Source organism: Oncorhynchus masou, chromosome 18 (genome assembly GCF_036934945.1).
Source record: "Oncorhynchus masou masou isolate Uvic2021 chromosome 18, UVic_Omas_1.1, whole genome shotgun sequence".
In the NCBI taxonomy this organism is placed as follows: Eukaryota; Metazoa; Chordata; class Actinopteri; order Salmoniformes; family Salmonidae; genus Oncorhynchus; species Oncorhynchus masou.
Window position 1 is genome coordinate 10566531 of NC_088229.1, and position 14116 is coordinate 10580646.

The following is a 14116-nucleotide window of genomic DNA, read 5'->3' on the forward strand; positions in this document are numbered from 1 at the left end:
ACTCCCCATCCCGGATCCGGGATTGTGACTAAGCCTCAGGCTCATTAGCATAACGCAACGTTAACGATTTCTGAAAATCGCAAATAAAATTAAAATAATGCGTTTGCTCTCAAGCTTAGCCTTTTCTTAACAACACTGTCATCTCAGATTTTCAAAATATGCTTTTGAACCATAGAAATTGACTAATTTGTGTAAGAGTATGCAAAGCTAGCATAGCATTTTGTGTAGCATGTAGCACGCAACATTTTCACAAAAGCCAGATAACCAAATAAATAAAATCATTTACCTTTGAAGAGCTTCTGATGTTTTCAATGAGGAGACTCCCAGCCACATACCAAATGCGCAGTGTTTCCTGAAAGCGTCTGTGTGTAGGAGAAATCGTTCCGTTTTCTACATTGCGCCTGGCTACCGAAACGAACCGAAAATGCAGTCACCTACAACGTGAAACTTTTTCCGGATTAACTACATAATATCGACCGAAACATGGCAAACGTTGTTTGGAATCAATCCTCAAGGTGTTTTTTCACATATCTCTTCATTGATATGCAGTTCGTGGAAGCTTGCTTTCCTCTCTGTTTCATGGAAAAATACTGGCAGGTGACTTTTGCGCACCAATTTCGGCGCAGGACACCGGGCGGACACCTGGTAAATGTGGTCTCTTATGGTCAATCTTCCAATGATCTGCCTACAAATACGTCACAATGCTGCAGACACCTTGGGGAAACGACAGAAAGGGTTGACTCACTCCTCTCGCGTTCACAGCCATATAAGGAGACAATGGAAAACAGAGCCTCAAAAATCCTTGTCATTTCCTGGATGCCATCTCATCTTGGTTTTGCCTGAAGCTCACGTTCTAGGGCACGCACAGAGAATATCTTGGTATTTCTGGACACGTCAGAGTGTTTTCTTTCGAATGGTATCAATTATATGCATAGTCGAGCATCTTTTTGTGACAAAATATCTTGTTTAAAACGGGAACGTTTTTCATCCAAAAATGAAATAGCGCCCCCATAGATGTAAGAGGTTAACAAAATCCCTTAAACCCCTTACATTTAAACTAACAAAAGTAAAATTAGACCCCATGAAAGAATAAAATTAAAACATGTAATACACTCAAATTCTAAACCCAGACAGAAAAAAAAAAAAAAAAACAGGAGACTCACCCGATGCTCTCCTGCTCCATATCTACCGGTGAGAACACCATCCGTACTCCCGACATCCCCCCCTCTTCCTCCATCTCACCAACCCAGGATGCAGGAATAGTGTTTGGCTCCGGGGTGCCCTGCACCCTGGGTCTACCCCCACAATCCTCTCCCTCCCCAGTGCTGCAGCTGGATTGGAAAAAAAAAAAATCGGGGAGGCTGAGTCCCCAAACAAAAAACTCCCCACCTCCTCCTGTACCCAGTCCTGAGTCTTGTTAGGTGTGTCCCCACCCAACAGAAGTTGAGGGCCTGGGGAAACCAGCAGCAACCCAGAAGTTTCTCCCACCCCCATCACTCTCTTGGCCATCCCCTCCCTCTCACTGTCGGCCAATCGCACCCTCCTCTTCATTCTCTTCTTTGGTGATGGCGGCAGTGGAGAGAAACCACCCTCCCCCCCTGCCAGCTCCTCCACCATACCCCTCATCTCTTCCACCAGGGCACTTTCCCCCCAGTCCACTTGCTCTTCCACCATCTCCTTCTCCAACCCTCCTCCCTCGCTTTCTTCTCTCTCATGCTCCTCCACTCGGTTACCTTCTTCCGCCACTTTTCCTGTTTCTCCTACTCCCGTGCCTTCCGTTTCCTTCTCTCTTCCATCCGCCGCTTCTTGCTCCTCCTCCTTCCTTGCGGCCTTCCCCTCTGGACCTGTACTCTGGTCATGAGGCGTGCTTCCTTCCCCTCTTCTTCCCCCATCCCCCGCTCCCCCCAGCCGCAGACGCATATGACCTCTGACGAGCCGGGCTCCCCCGCCACAGGTGTACTGACGAGCCACACCCGTGGCACGCCTTAGGCTTGTCACAATCCCTCGCCTCGTGTTCCTCAGATCCACAAAATCTGCATTTTCTCGAGGCGAAAATGTGGCCGTAGGCCATACAGCGCCTGCAAAATGGGGGCTGACGTGCATAAAACATGTCCCCCTGTCAGCCCCTAGGGAGAACATAGCAGGAGGATGGAGGTAGCCACCATGTCCCTTTGGGTCCTCCCTGAGGAGGGCCTGGAAGCCTCTCCTCCCATTCCAAAACCCAAGGGAGTCTTTGAGGTGCCTTGCTGAGGAGACGTTATCCATGTATCTCCCCAGAAAGGCCCTCACCTCTTCGTCCTTAACGTATGGGTTGTAAATGTTGACAGTTACAACCCTAAAGTTGTTCTTCGCCAGGCTTGTTATTTCATAGTGGCTCATCGGCCTCTCACCTCCCACTGCTCTTGCCCTTCTCAGGATATCATCGTGTTTCTCCTCTGTATATAGTGCCACGTCGTATGCTCCCTCCAACGAGTTGCCTTGGAAACAAAACACGTCCTTCACCGTCAGCTTTAGAATCCCCATCAATATTATCCTTCCAAAAGTTTCCCGTCCTAAAGGCTCCAACTCCTTCTCCTTCCAAGCAAACCGAATCGTGTTGGCCAGCCCAATCCCAGGGACCGACCGTGTTGATGTATTTTTCACCATGTCCGCAAGGAGAATGGCGCTCGTTCTCTTCGCTTCCAAAACAAGGAAAAAATTAATTCCAAAGTGACTGAGCCTATTCTGGTGCAAACAAACACAAAGACAGGAACAATCACCCACGAAACACTCAAAGAATATGGCTGCCTAAATATGGTTCCCAATCAGAGACAACGCTAAAAACCTGCCTCTGATTGAGAACCACTCCAGGCAACCATAGACTTTTCTAGACAACCCCACTATTCCACAATCCCAATACCTACAAAAACCCCAAGACAAAACACACCACATAATAAACCCATGTCACACCCTGGCCTGACCAAAATAATAAAGAAAACACAAAATACTTAGACCAGGGCGTGACACAGAATTGAAATGTATTTGGCTAAGGTGTATGTAAACGTCCGACTTCAACTGTGTGTGTGTGTGTGTGTGTACACACACACACACACACACACACGTCTGATTTTACACAACTTAAACAAGGTAGAAAATGTGTAGAGATCAAGGAGTTTTTCAAATATAAATGTTATCTCTGAAATGTGTATTGAAACACAGTATTTTCAATTTATAGCTATTAGCAGCGCTATGTTGGTTGATTTTGTGTCTCAAACCAGTGAGTTTAATAAGTGTTCTTCATCAAGAATATGGCCAAAATTAAATTATTGAAAGAGGTGGGAATATTGTTCCCCCGTAATGTAATTTCTACATTTACTATCAATGTAGCATCACAAATAGTTTTCCGATGCGAATATTGGGTTGTGTCTAACCCAACCTGGTTCAATATGGGTCCCGAGGCAAAACCAGTTGAAAATCACTGCCATAGTGCAACTTGTACCAAATGTATTTTATAGCAATGGGTTAATGAATTATATTTATATTGTAGCTTCCTGTAGAGGAAACGGGTTTTCACGAACGTTCACTGTAAGTTAAACATTTGCCTTTCTTCTTCCAAATGATTACGTTAATGCTCACGTAGTATGCATAAAAAGTAACAAATCATTAATATTTTGAAATTAACAGAGTGGCGGTTGAAGAGCTTCACAGTGAAACTATACCTCAACTGTGACAACTGGCCAAGGACGACAGAGCAAGGACTGACAAGGAATATTTTCCACATTTTGTTACATTTACAACCTCATTTCTAAAATGTATTCAGTTGTTAGACATTTTTGCAAATGTATAAAATAAAAACCTGGAAATTTTCACAAGTATTCAGACCCTTTACTCAGTACTTTGTTGAAGCACATTTGGCAGCTATTGCAGCCTTGAGTCTCCTTGGGTATGACACTACAAGCTGTCGTGTCATACTTAAAAATCATACAATGTGATTTTCTGGATTTTTGTTTTAGATTCCGTCTCTCACAGTTGAAGTGTACCTATGATTTTTTTTTAAATACAGACCTCTACGTGCTTTGTAAGTAGGAAAACCTGCAAAATCGGCAGTGTATCAAATACTTGTTCTCCCCACTGTATATTTAATACATTTGCAAACATTTCATTTGCCATTATGGGGTATTGTGTGAAGATGAGGATAAAAAAAATTCAAGACATTTTCAAATAAGGCTGTAATGTAACAAAATGTGGGAAAATATTTTCAGAAGACACTGCATGTTTCCATTAACTTGTCCAGTGATGTTTTTGGTGGTTGACATTTAGAAAGTAGATGTGAGACAATTGCTTGCTACAGTGCCTTTCCATTGAACTGTCATGTCGATAAAAACAGCTGGACGTAATGACATCACATCTTTCGCTAAAACCTAGAATGACTAATAAAAAACAGTGGCTCCATTATCCATTTAAGCAAATTGCGCCTTAATACGACTGCCTGTATGCCATCCTACTTAGGTAGCCTGTGTTGTGTACAGTAATATGGTACGATAGCTCAGTTAAGTATTGAATACTGTTGCTTTAATAATGTATCAGGCACGTTGTGCGTGCACTGAGGTGTGAGGATTGGATGAGTGAGTTTTCTACGAGTTGTTTATCTGAAGTAAAGACGTTCAGTTTAATTGCGAAACAAGCCGCCGTGCATTTGTAACAGCCTGCAAAAGCCAGCATGAATATAATGCAATAATTGAATCATATTTTCCATGTTCTAATAATGGGCCAACATAACGCCATGGAGAAATCTGAAATAATTGGATGTGGGAAAATTCTCACACAAAGCTGGATAGAGAGCGCGTGCCATAAATCTTGACCATTTGTCAATCCAAGTAATTGGTTTCTCTTTCTCTCTCTCTCCACAAGGTGAATGTTTAAGTTTGTTTATATTGATGCTGTGTTTATAGCCCTTTATAGACATGTCAGTGTAATGCCATTTATTCATGTACATATGTATATTGAATAGTTATAACCATTAACTAATACTGTTTACATGTCTTTGTCTTATACAACAATAAGATTCCAAGTAATTCAGATGACCAAAATCATATAAACATCTTCAAAGGAAACAGCTGTGTCTGTGTTTGTTGTGGTGACTATCAAGAGTACAGTGGTGTTTTAACTGTACAGCCCTATAGAGGGCAGAACCAAACCAATCAGTTATAAGTATTTAGCAGGTGAGGGCATTCACAGCCAACTGCTCTGACGGGTGAGGGCATTCACAGTCAACTGCTCTGACGGGCGAGGGCATTCACAGCCAACTGCTCTGACGGGTGAGGGCATTCACAGCCAACTGCTCTGACGGGTGAGGGCATTCACAGCCAACTGCTCTGACGGGTGAGGGCATTCACAGCCAACTGCTCTGACGGGTGAGGGCATTCACAGCCAACTGCTCAGATGGGTGAGGGCATTCACAGCCAACTGCTCAGAAGGGTGAGGGCATTCACAGCCAACTGCTCAGACGGGTGAGGGCATTCACAGCCAACTGCTCTGACGGGTGAGGGCATTCACAGCCAACTGCTCAGAAGGGTGAGGGCATTCACAGCCAACTGCTCTGACGGGTGAGGGCATTCACAGTCAACTGCTCAGATGGGTGAGGGCATTCACAGTCAACTGCTCTGACGGGTGAGGGCATTCACAGCCAACTGCTCTGACGGGTGAGGGCATTCACAGTCAACTGCTCTGACGGGTGAGGGCATTCACAGCCAACTGCTCAGACGGGTGAGGGCATACCAGCCAACCGTTTTTACGTGGTCCTTCCAGCTGGATTTAGTGTTCAACAATTTTACAAGGTCCGTCATTTCTCCGGATTTAGCGACCAATAGTTTTTACAGTTACTAGACAGCGAATAGAATATGCAAACACAGAACACTTTCAGATAAACAGATGAGATTCTCTTTCTCACATGCATACTATATATACAAAAGTATGTGGACCCCCTTCAAATTAGTGGATGTTTTGGTTAAATGATCCCGCCTATGCATCAAGATACCATCTCCACCGTAACCTCAAGAAAGGACAAATCAGAACAACAGTTCAGTTCATAAGGCAAATTATTACTACTATCAATATTTTTAATGCACCATTTTTTTAAATCACATTCTGCTGAAACAATGTTTCAAATTAGTTTAAAATCCCTTATCACACTGTCAACCTCATCCCAGTCATAGGATCAGTCACAGAGTCAGGAAGTTATGCTGATCATCCAGCAGACCCAATCTGAGGAGATTTATCAAACCAAAACAGAACAACGCAACAATACACTCCTTCATACATCACTCAATACATCCCTACATATCACTCAAGGTGTGTAGACGTCCATCCCAAAAAACTCACAGGTAATTCCCCCATCTTGACACATAATTCACCATAGTGACTGTGTAAAAACAACAATACAAATTACTACCCCTAATAACTCCATAAAACGTGTACCCATAACTTAAATAGTAAACAGACTAGAGACAGGTCTATCGTTCTCGTGGTCCTATTAATTATAAAACTTCTCCGTAATTATCAGCATTACAAATTACCTTCAAATCAGTATTAAATATGACCTTTAAATCATCATCCAATGTCTCTCGGCATTCCAGTGAGGGTGATCAAACCACACTAGAAAGTCAGGACAGAGGTCATTCAAAACCCTTCAAATAATTGGTCTGATAGAGAAAATAACTCGTATCTAAAAAAACAGTCAAACATGTCATACATTTCGTATCCCAGATTTACAGTAAGTTTCTTCAGTACATTTTTATCAAAATATTTCAGATCAATTCACATTTCATCAATATCCACTATACTACATCTTAATCAGCAACTCAAAAGTTTTAACTACAAACAAAACATGATGATAATAATAAGTCCATTGTACTCCCTCAAATCATTAATCATTTGTTTTAATGTACCCCAACGTCTATGTGCGCTTAATTTAGCATGGGCTACCCTTAGACACAATTCACTCCCATAACCATGTACAATCATCCTGGTATCGTTACTAGACCAGTGTAGGCTACCTGCCGCTCCCATGGGACTCTCAATCACGGCCGGATGTGATACAGTCTGGATTGAACAAGGGACTACGGTGACACCGCTTGCACTGAGATGCTTTAGACCACTGCGCAACTCGGGAGCCCTAATGCAGTGTTTCATTATGTGGAATCGACACCATTTTAAAATAAACAATCCCAGAGCACCTTTCCGGTAATCCTATCAGTTTAACCTGTTGCATTAATTTAGCAAAATAGAAAACTGTTGTTTAACAAATGAAGAATTGACTTAGTTTCCTTTGTCACCTTCACTAGTCTACATCTCTTCATTTAAAAACACAGAAAGCCCTCTAGAATCTCTACTGTACGTCTATCTGTCTTGCCATCTAATGTTTATGTTACCAGGTCATTTTTTAAATGTCATTATAGTCAAAACTAACAACTTCTACTTTTTACAGGGTGCCCACTTTAATTACTCTTATCTCTTCCTTCCTTTCGTCAATTCAATACATCTATTTTAGAATAAAATAAAGTCTCACGAGTTTAAAACTACTATGGTTTTCCTGGGTCGCATTGTTATCGAAACCCCCAAATATGTAATCTTTTTTCGCCGGTTGTACTTTACCATTTAATGCCTTGTGACCCGGATCTACGACATAGTTTACTAATGTGGCAATGTTTGGCATACGAACTTCTTTTGTCTTTTTACGGCAATAACAAATACACTATCTTACATATTGTATCAAGACAGAACCCCCAACTCGATAAGCTTTGGCGATTGTTTAAATGAGGCGTGAAACAACTATTTGTAAACAATTCGTGCTACTGCCCATATATACTGCTAATTTTAATATGGTACGTAGAATCCACTATCCTTGATTCTCACAAGGATTACTCAACCCCAACCTCTGCTAAGGAGCAGGGTTGATCCAATCTCTGACCTCATAAAATATACTTTAATATTTTTCGTGCCTCACACCCAAGCTAGTGGGCTAGCTTGCTACCTAATGTTACTTCCAGACACAAACAAGAGTACACATCTTCACTCTCCATTCTACTCACCTAGCAGAGCAGGTCAGACTTTTCCATGTTTATTCAAAACATTGGTGACTAACTGTGCTGTTGACAATAATTCAAATTACGTTATTTCCCTCATGTTTACTGACACTGGCCATATTCAACCGGCGTTGAGCATTCGTGAATTCATCAGTTATTCTGCGCTTTGGTACATACAAACCAGTTCTCTGAAATCCGAACAAAATAGCCTGAGCAAATTTACCAAATACCCTGTTTAACAATGTCCATTGAGAACACATTTAGCTAAACTAAGAATGACGCGAATAGTCAAGTCAACAAACGCTGGTTAGTTGAATAGCATATAGTTAATATACTAGCTGGATAAAATGATATACTATGCAGTTCATAAAGATAGCGCAAGCAACACATGTGTAATACTTAGTTAAAACAAATCATGTATATCTTAAGACCAATAAGCATACTACAAACACAAATTACTTCACAAATAGTACGGTTTTATAAAAAATAATTTATTATCATCAGTACCATTCATTCTTTACAAATCATAATTTACATACATACACAAAAAGATATTTTTAATTAAACTAATTAAATGAAACTAAACATAAACCCCAAACAAAACCTCAGGGGAGCATCTTCCCTCCCCGTCACCCTACAAAACACCTTTCCCTATCTCCCCGTCCCTAATCTAACCTCTTACAAATCTAAATGACACCCAGCCCTAAACCCCCTTCCACCTCTCCCGAGCAGCATGCTGCCCCCACTTCCTCTCCTCCTCTTCATCCTCCCCCTCAAATCTCCTTCCACTCTCCTCACTATCCCTTCCACCCCCCAATCTCTCCCTGTCTTCACCATGTTCTGCCTGGCTTCCCACAGCCCCCGTTTAAAGAGACTCATGAGAAGCCAGAGCAGAAACCTGTCCCTATCCGTCCCTCTCACTCTCCCTACACCCCTCTCTAACCTGGCCCACGTCAATACAAAATCCCCCTTTACCAAACCTAACAACACCCGTGCCCTAGCCCATACTACTCCGGCAAAGGCACAGTCCCAAAAGACATGACGCACAGTCTCCTCCCTGCCACAAGAGGATCTTGGACAGGTGGGGGATTGCACTAAACTAAACCGGTACAAGATGGAACGTACCGGCAAACGCTTATGAAGGCTCAACCAATTCAGGTCCTTGAGCCTGTTGTCCAGACCCCGCACCTGCACTCCCTCCCAGACCGCTTCCGAGATACCTACTACAGGCGCCCGACTCTCTGCCTTTCTGGCCTCCTCGTACAGGTGCCTATGATCTAAACCTACTCGGGCAACTTCAACCTCAGGGTGCGCACGCAGCCACTTGGCCGCATGACCAAAGTGCCACGGCAGCTGTTCCGCCCGAGGACCCGTGTTAGACCACACCATTATGCTTCTCGCCTGATACGAGAAAAACACCCGCAGGAAGTAACCGGACGGGTGTATCACTGGCTGAGCAAGCTCCGTTAACAAGAAAGAAACAAAAATTGTGTCCAGCTTGAGGGGAAATGTGGTACCCCCCTACCTCCCTCCCCGATGGGACAGATCATACGTGCCCTGGCGACCCACTCATACCTGCCACTCCACATAAACTGAAACACAAGCTTCACTAGAGGCCTTCTCAGACAAACCGGCAATGGGTAGATGTATGCCAAATACAAAAGCGACGGCAACACATCCACCTTTAGGACCAGGACCTTGCCCATAAAAGACAAAAACCTAGCTTTCCACATTGCTAGCTTCCTCTGTACCACTGCAATACACATGTTCCAGTTTAGCGTCGCAGAGCCGGAGGTCTCAAAATGGACCCCGAGAATCCTCAGGGCCCCCTTACAGAGAGATAACCCCCAGGCACATCCGTTCTACCGCGCCATCTTCCGAAAAACTTGACGGAAGACTTTGCATGATTCAGAACTGCTCCCGACGCTCGAGTGAAATCCCCAAAGATGGCAAGGGACCTTGTCAGGCACGAGTCCTTGCACAACAACAAGGAAGTGTCGTCGGCGTACTGCGTCATCTTAACACGCAGTCCACCACTTCCAGGGATCAGCAGACCTTCCACCCCTGTGTCTGCCCTAATGGCAGCCCCCAGAGGCTCCATGTACAGAACGAAGAGGAGAGCCGAGAGTGGGCACCCCTGCCTGACCCCAGACGAGAGGTCAAAAACGTCACCCAAGTGACTATTTACACTAACTCGGCACCCCGCTCCGACATATAATGTACGAATCCATCCTATAAACTTCTCCCCAAATCCTAATCGACCTAACACTCTGAATAAAAAGGATCTATTCACGCGATCAAAGGCTTTCGCCTGATCTAGCTGCTACCATAAAAGGCAGTCCTCTATCTTCAACCCAAGCGATGGAGTCCCTGATTAACTGTAGGTTCCATCTAATAGAGCGGCCCTCTACCCCGCACGTCTGATCCTCATGAACGACGTAGGGAAGGGCTGTGCGCAACCGGTCTGCTAAAACCTTTGCAAGTAGCTTGTAATCTACACACAGCATGGTCAACGGCCGCCAGTTGCCAAGGTCAGTTACTTCTCCTTCTTATATAAAAGTGACAGCACACCAACAGCCATTGATCCCCCCGGGACCCCCGTCTCAAGGATGGCCTTCAAGACTTCGAGGACCACTGGTCCAAGTATACCCCAAAACTTGAGATAAAACTCAGCCGGCAGCCCATCCATCCCAGGCACCTTCCCTTTTCCCATCCTCCTAAGAGCGCTCTCAACCTCTTCTAGTGAAATCTGGGCCTCCATCACTTCTCTAATGTCCTCCGGCAACCGCCTGACAAGTGTTCTAAAAACACATTTCCCTGCTCTACATCTATTTCCCTTTCCTTAAATAAACCTTGGAAATGATCAGTTGTCACCCTGACCATATCCTCTGGTTCTCTAACTATACTACCATTTTCTTCCCTAACACCAAGCATTACCTTCCTACTCTGTCTTGCCCTAACCGACTTAAAGAACATAGCAGAACAAGTCTCATTATGTTCTAGAAAGCCGCTATGCGCACGCTCCAGGAAAACTCGAGCCTTCCGCTCCTGCAACTCCCTGAGCTGCGCCTTTAGGGTTGAGGATCTCTCCCAGTCAAACGACCCGCCGAGGTTGCCTGCCTCGTATTCGAGATCAATTAACCTTTGGATACGATCCACCTCCCTCCTCTCCTCCCTTTTTTCCTCTTGCAATACCCTATTATAAAAGCCCTAATCCTCACCTTAACTAATTCCCACCACTCTAACACCCCCTCGCACATGGACCGGAGACCCTCAAGCCTCCTAAAGAAAACATAAAACCCGTCAACAAAAGCCTGCTCCTCCAGCACGTCCCGATCTAGCTTCCAGTACCCCTTACCAAAGAGGCAGACCGACGACCCCACCTGCAGGAGCACCCCGTCGTGATCCGAAAAGAAAACAGGCAACAGCCGCCCAGACAACTTTCCCAAAGACCTGGGTACAAAAATATAATCGAGCCTCCGCTCAACCCCCCTGGAGTTACGCCATGTAGGACCGTCCATTTTCGGAGTAGTGTTCATACCACCATCTACCAGACCATGGCAAGCCATTAGCCTAGCAATGGCGCCTGCACTGTTATCCCCCCCTCTTCCTAAATCTGTATTAAAATCCCCCCCTATCACTAATTTCCTATTTGTAACACACAGGGGCGTCAGACAGTCCACCATCTCCCTTCTGTCTGCCACCACCTGTGGCCCATACACCACCACTAATCTAAATTTACAATCCCTTATCGTGACATCCACCCCTATAACCCTCCCCTGCATTACCACAAAAGAATCCTCCACTTTTACCTCCCTGTGCCCACACAAAATCCCTACCCCCGATGAGTGCACCCCCCAATACCCCAAACCGACTCCCCCTTGTCCCACTCCCTCTTAACCTCTTGAAACTCCCCATCCCGGATCCGGGATTGTGACTAAGCCTCAGGCTCATTAGCATAACGCAACGTTAACGATTTCTGAAAATCGCAAATAAAATTAAAATAATGCGTTTGCTCTCAAGCTTAGCCTTTTCTTAACAACACTGTCATCTCAGATTTTCAAAATATGCTTTTGAACCATAGAAATTGACTAATTTGTGTAAGAGTATGCAAAGCTAGCATAGCATTTTGTGTAGCATGTAGCACGCAACATTTTCACAAAAGCCAGATAACCAAATAAATAAAATCATTTACCTTTGAAGAGCTTCTGATGTTTTCAATGAGGAGACTCTCAGTTACATACCAAATGCGCAGTTTTTCCTGAAAGCGTCTGTGTGTAGGAGAAATCGTTCCGTTTTCTACATTGCGTCTGGCTACCGAAACGAAAACGAAAATTCAGTCACCTACAACGTAAAACTTTTCCGGATTAACTACATAATATCGACCGAAACATGGCAAACGTTGTTTGGAATCAATCCTCAAGGTGTTTTTTCACATATCTCTTCATTGATATGCAGTTCGTGGAAGCTTGCTTTCCTCTCTGTTTCATGGAAAAATACTGGCAGGTGACTTTTGCGCACCAATTTCGGCGCAGGACACCGGGCGGACACCTGGTAAATGTGGTCTCTTATGGTCAATCTTCCAATGATCTGCCTACAAATACGTCACAATGCTGCAGACACCTTGGGGAAACGACAGAAAGGGTTGACTCACTCCTCTCGCGTTCACAGCCATATAAGGAGACAATGGAAAACAGAGCCTCAAAATCCTTGTCATTTCCTGGATGCCATCTCATCTTGGTTTTGCCTGAAGCTCACGTTCTAGGGCACGCACAGAGAATATCTTGGTATTTCTGGACACGTCAGAGTGTTTTCTTTCGAATGGTATCAATTATATGCATAGTCGAGCATCTTTTGTGACAAAATATCTTGTTTAAACGGGAACGTTTTTCATCCAAAAATGAAATAGCGCCCCCATAGATGTAAGAGGTTAACAAAATCCCTTAAACCCCTTACATTTAAACTAACAAAAGTAAAATTAGACCCCATGAAAGAATAAAATTAAAACATGTAATACACTCAAATTCTAAACCCAGACAGAAAAAAAAAACAACAAAAAAAACAGGAGACTCACCCGATGCTCTCCTGCTCCATATCTACCGGTGAGAACACCATCCGTACTCCCGACATCCCCCTCTTCCTCCATCTCACCAACCCAGGATGCAGGAATAGTGTTTGGCTCCGGGGTGCCCTGCACCCTGGGTCTACCCCCACAATCCTCCCCCTCCCCAGTGCTGCAGCTGGATTGGAAAAAAAAAAATCGGGGAGGCTGAGTCCCCAAACAAAAAAACTCCCCACCTCCTCCTGTACCCAGTCCTGAGTCTTGTTAGGTGTGTCCCCACCCAACAGAAGTTGAGGGCCTGGGGAAACCAGCAGCAACCCAGAAGTTTCTCCCACCCCCATCACTCTCTTGGCCATCCCCCTCCCTCTCACTGTCGGCCAATCGCACCCTCCTCTTCATTCTCTTCTTTGGTGATGGCGGCAGTGGAGAGAAACCACCCTCCCCCCCTGCCAGCTCCTCCACCATACCCCTCATCTCTTCCACCAGGGCACTTTCCCCCCAGTCCACTTGCTCTTCCACCATCTCCTTCTCCAACCCTCCTCCCTCGCTTTCTTCTCTCTCATGCTCCTCCACTCGGTTACCTTCTTCCGCCACTTTTCCTGTTTCTCCTACTCCCGTGCCTTCCGTTTCCTTCTCTCTTCCATCCGCCGCTTCTTGCTCCTCCTCCTTCCTTGCGGCCTTCCCCTCTGGACCTGTACTCTGGTCATGAGGCGTGCTTCCTTCCCCTCTTCTTCCCCCATCCCCCGCTCCCCCCCAGCCGCAGACGCATATGACCTCTGACGAGCCGGGCTCCCCCGCCACAGGTGTACTGACGAGCCACACCCGTGGCACGCCTTAGGCTTGTCACAATCCCTCGCCTCGTGTTCCTCAGATCCACAAAATCTGCATTTTCTCGAGGCGAAAATGTGGCCGTAGGCCATACAGCGCCCTGCAAAATGGGGGCTGACGTGCATAAAACATGTCCCCCTGTCAGCCCCTAGGGAGAACATAG

The 14116-nt window shown here is 45.0% G+C and overlaps 1 protein-coding gene and 1 long non-coding RNA gene across 2 annotated transcripts in view; one reads left to right on the plus strand and one right to left on the minus strand.

The window, feature by feature from the left end:
- The window catches only part of LOC135503931 (tumor necrosis factor receptor superfamily member 14-like), a 24219-nt gene extending 19126 nt beyond the window's left edge, over nt 1-5093 (plus strand). Inside the window, exons 9-10 of the mRNA XM_064922123.1 lie at nt 3527-3564; nt 3664-5093. Of these exons, the coding sequence (XP_064778195.1) occupies nt 3527-3564; nt 3664-3709 (84 nt within the window). The 3' untranslated portion in view covers nt 3710-5093. The remainder of the gene's footprint in view (nt 1-3526; nt 3565-3663) is intronic.
- LOC135503935 (uncharacterized) overlaps nt 1-8201 on the minus strand; it is a 21495-nt gene extending 13294 nt beyond the window's left edge. Inside the window, exon 1 of the long non-coding RNA XR_010450029.1 lies at nt 8070-8201. This is a non-coding gene — a long non-coding RNA (uncharacterized LOC135503935). The remainder of the gene's footprint in view (nt 1-8069) is intronic.
- Nucleotides 8202-14116: the final 5915 nt, after the last annotated feature.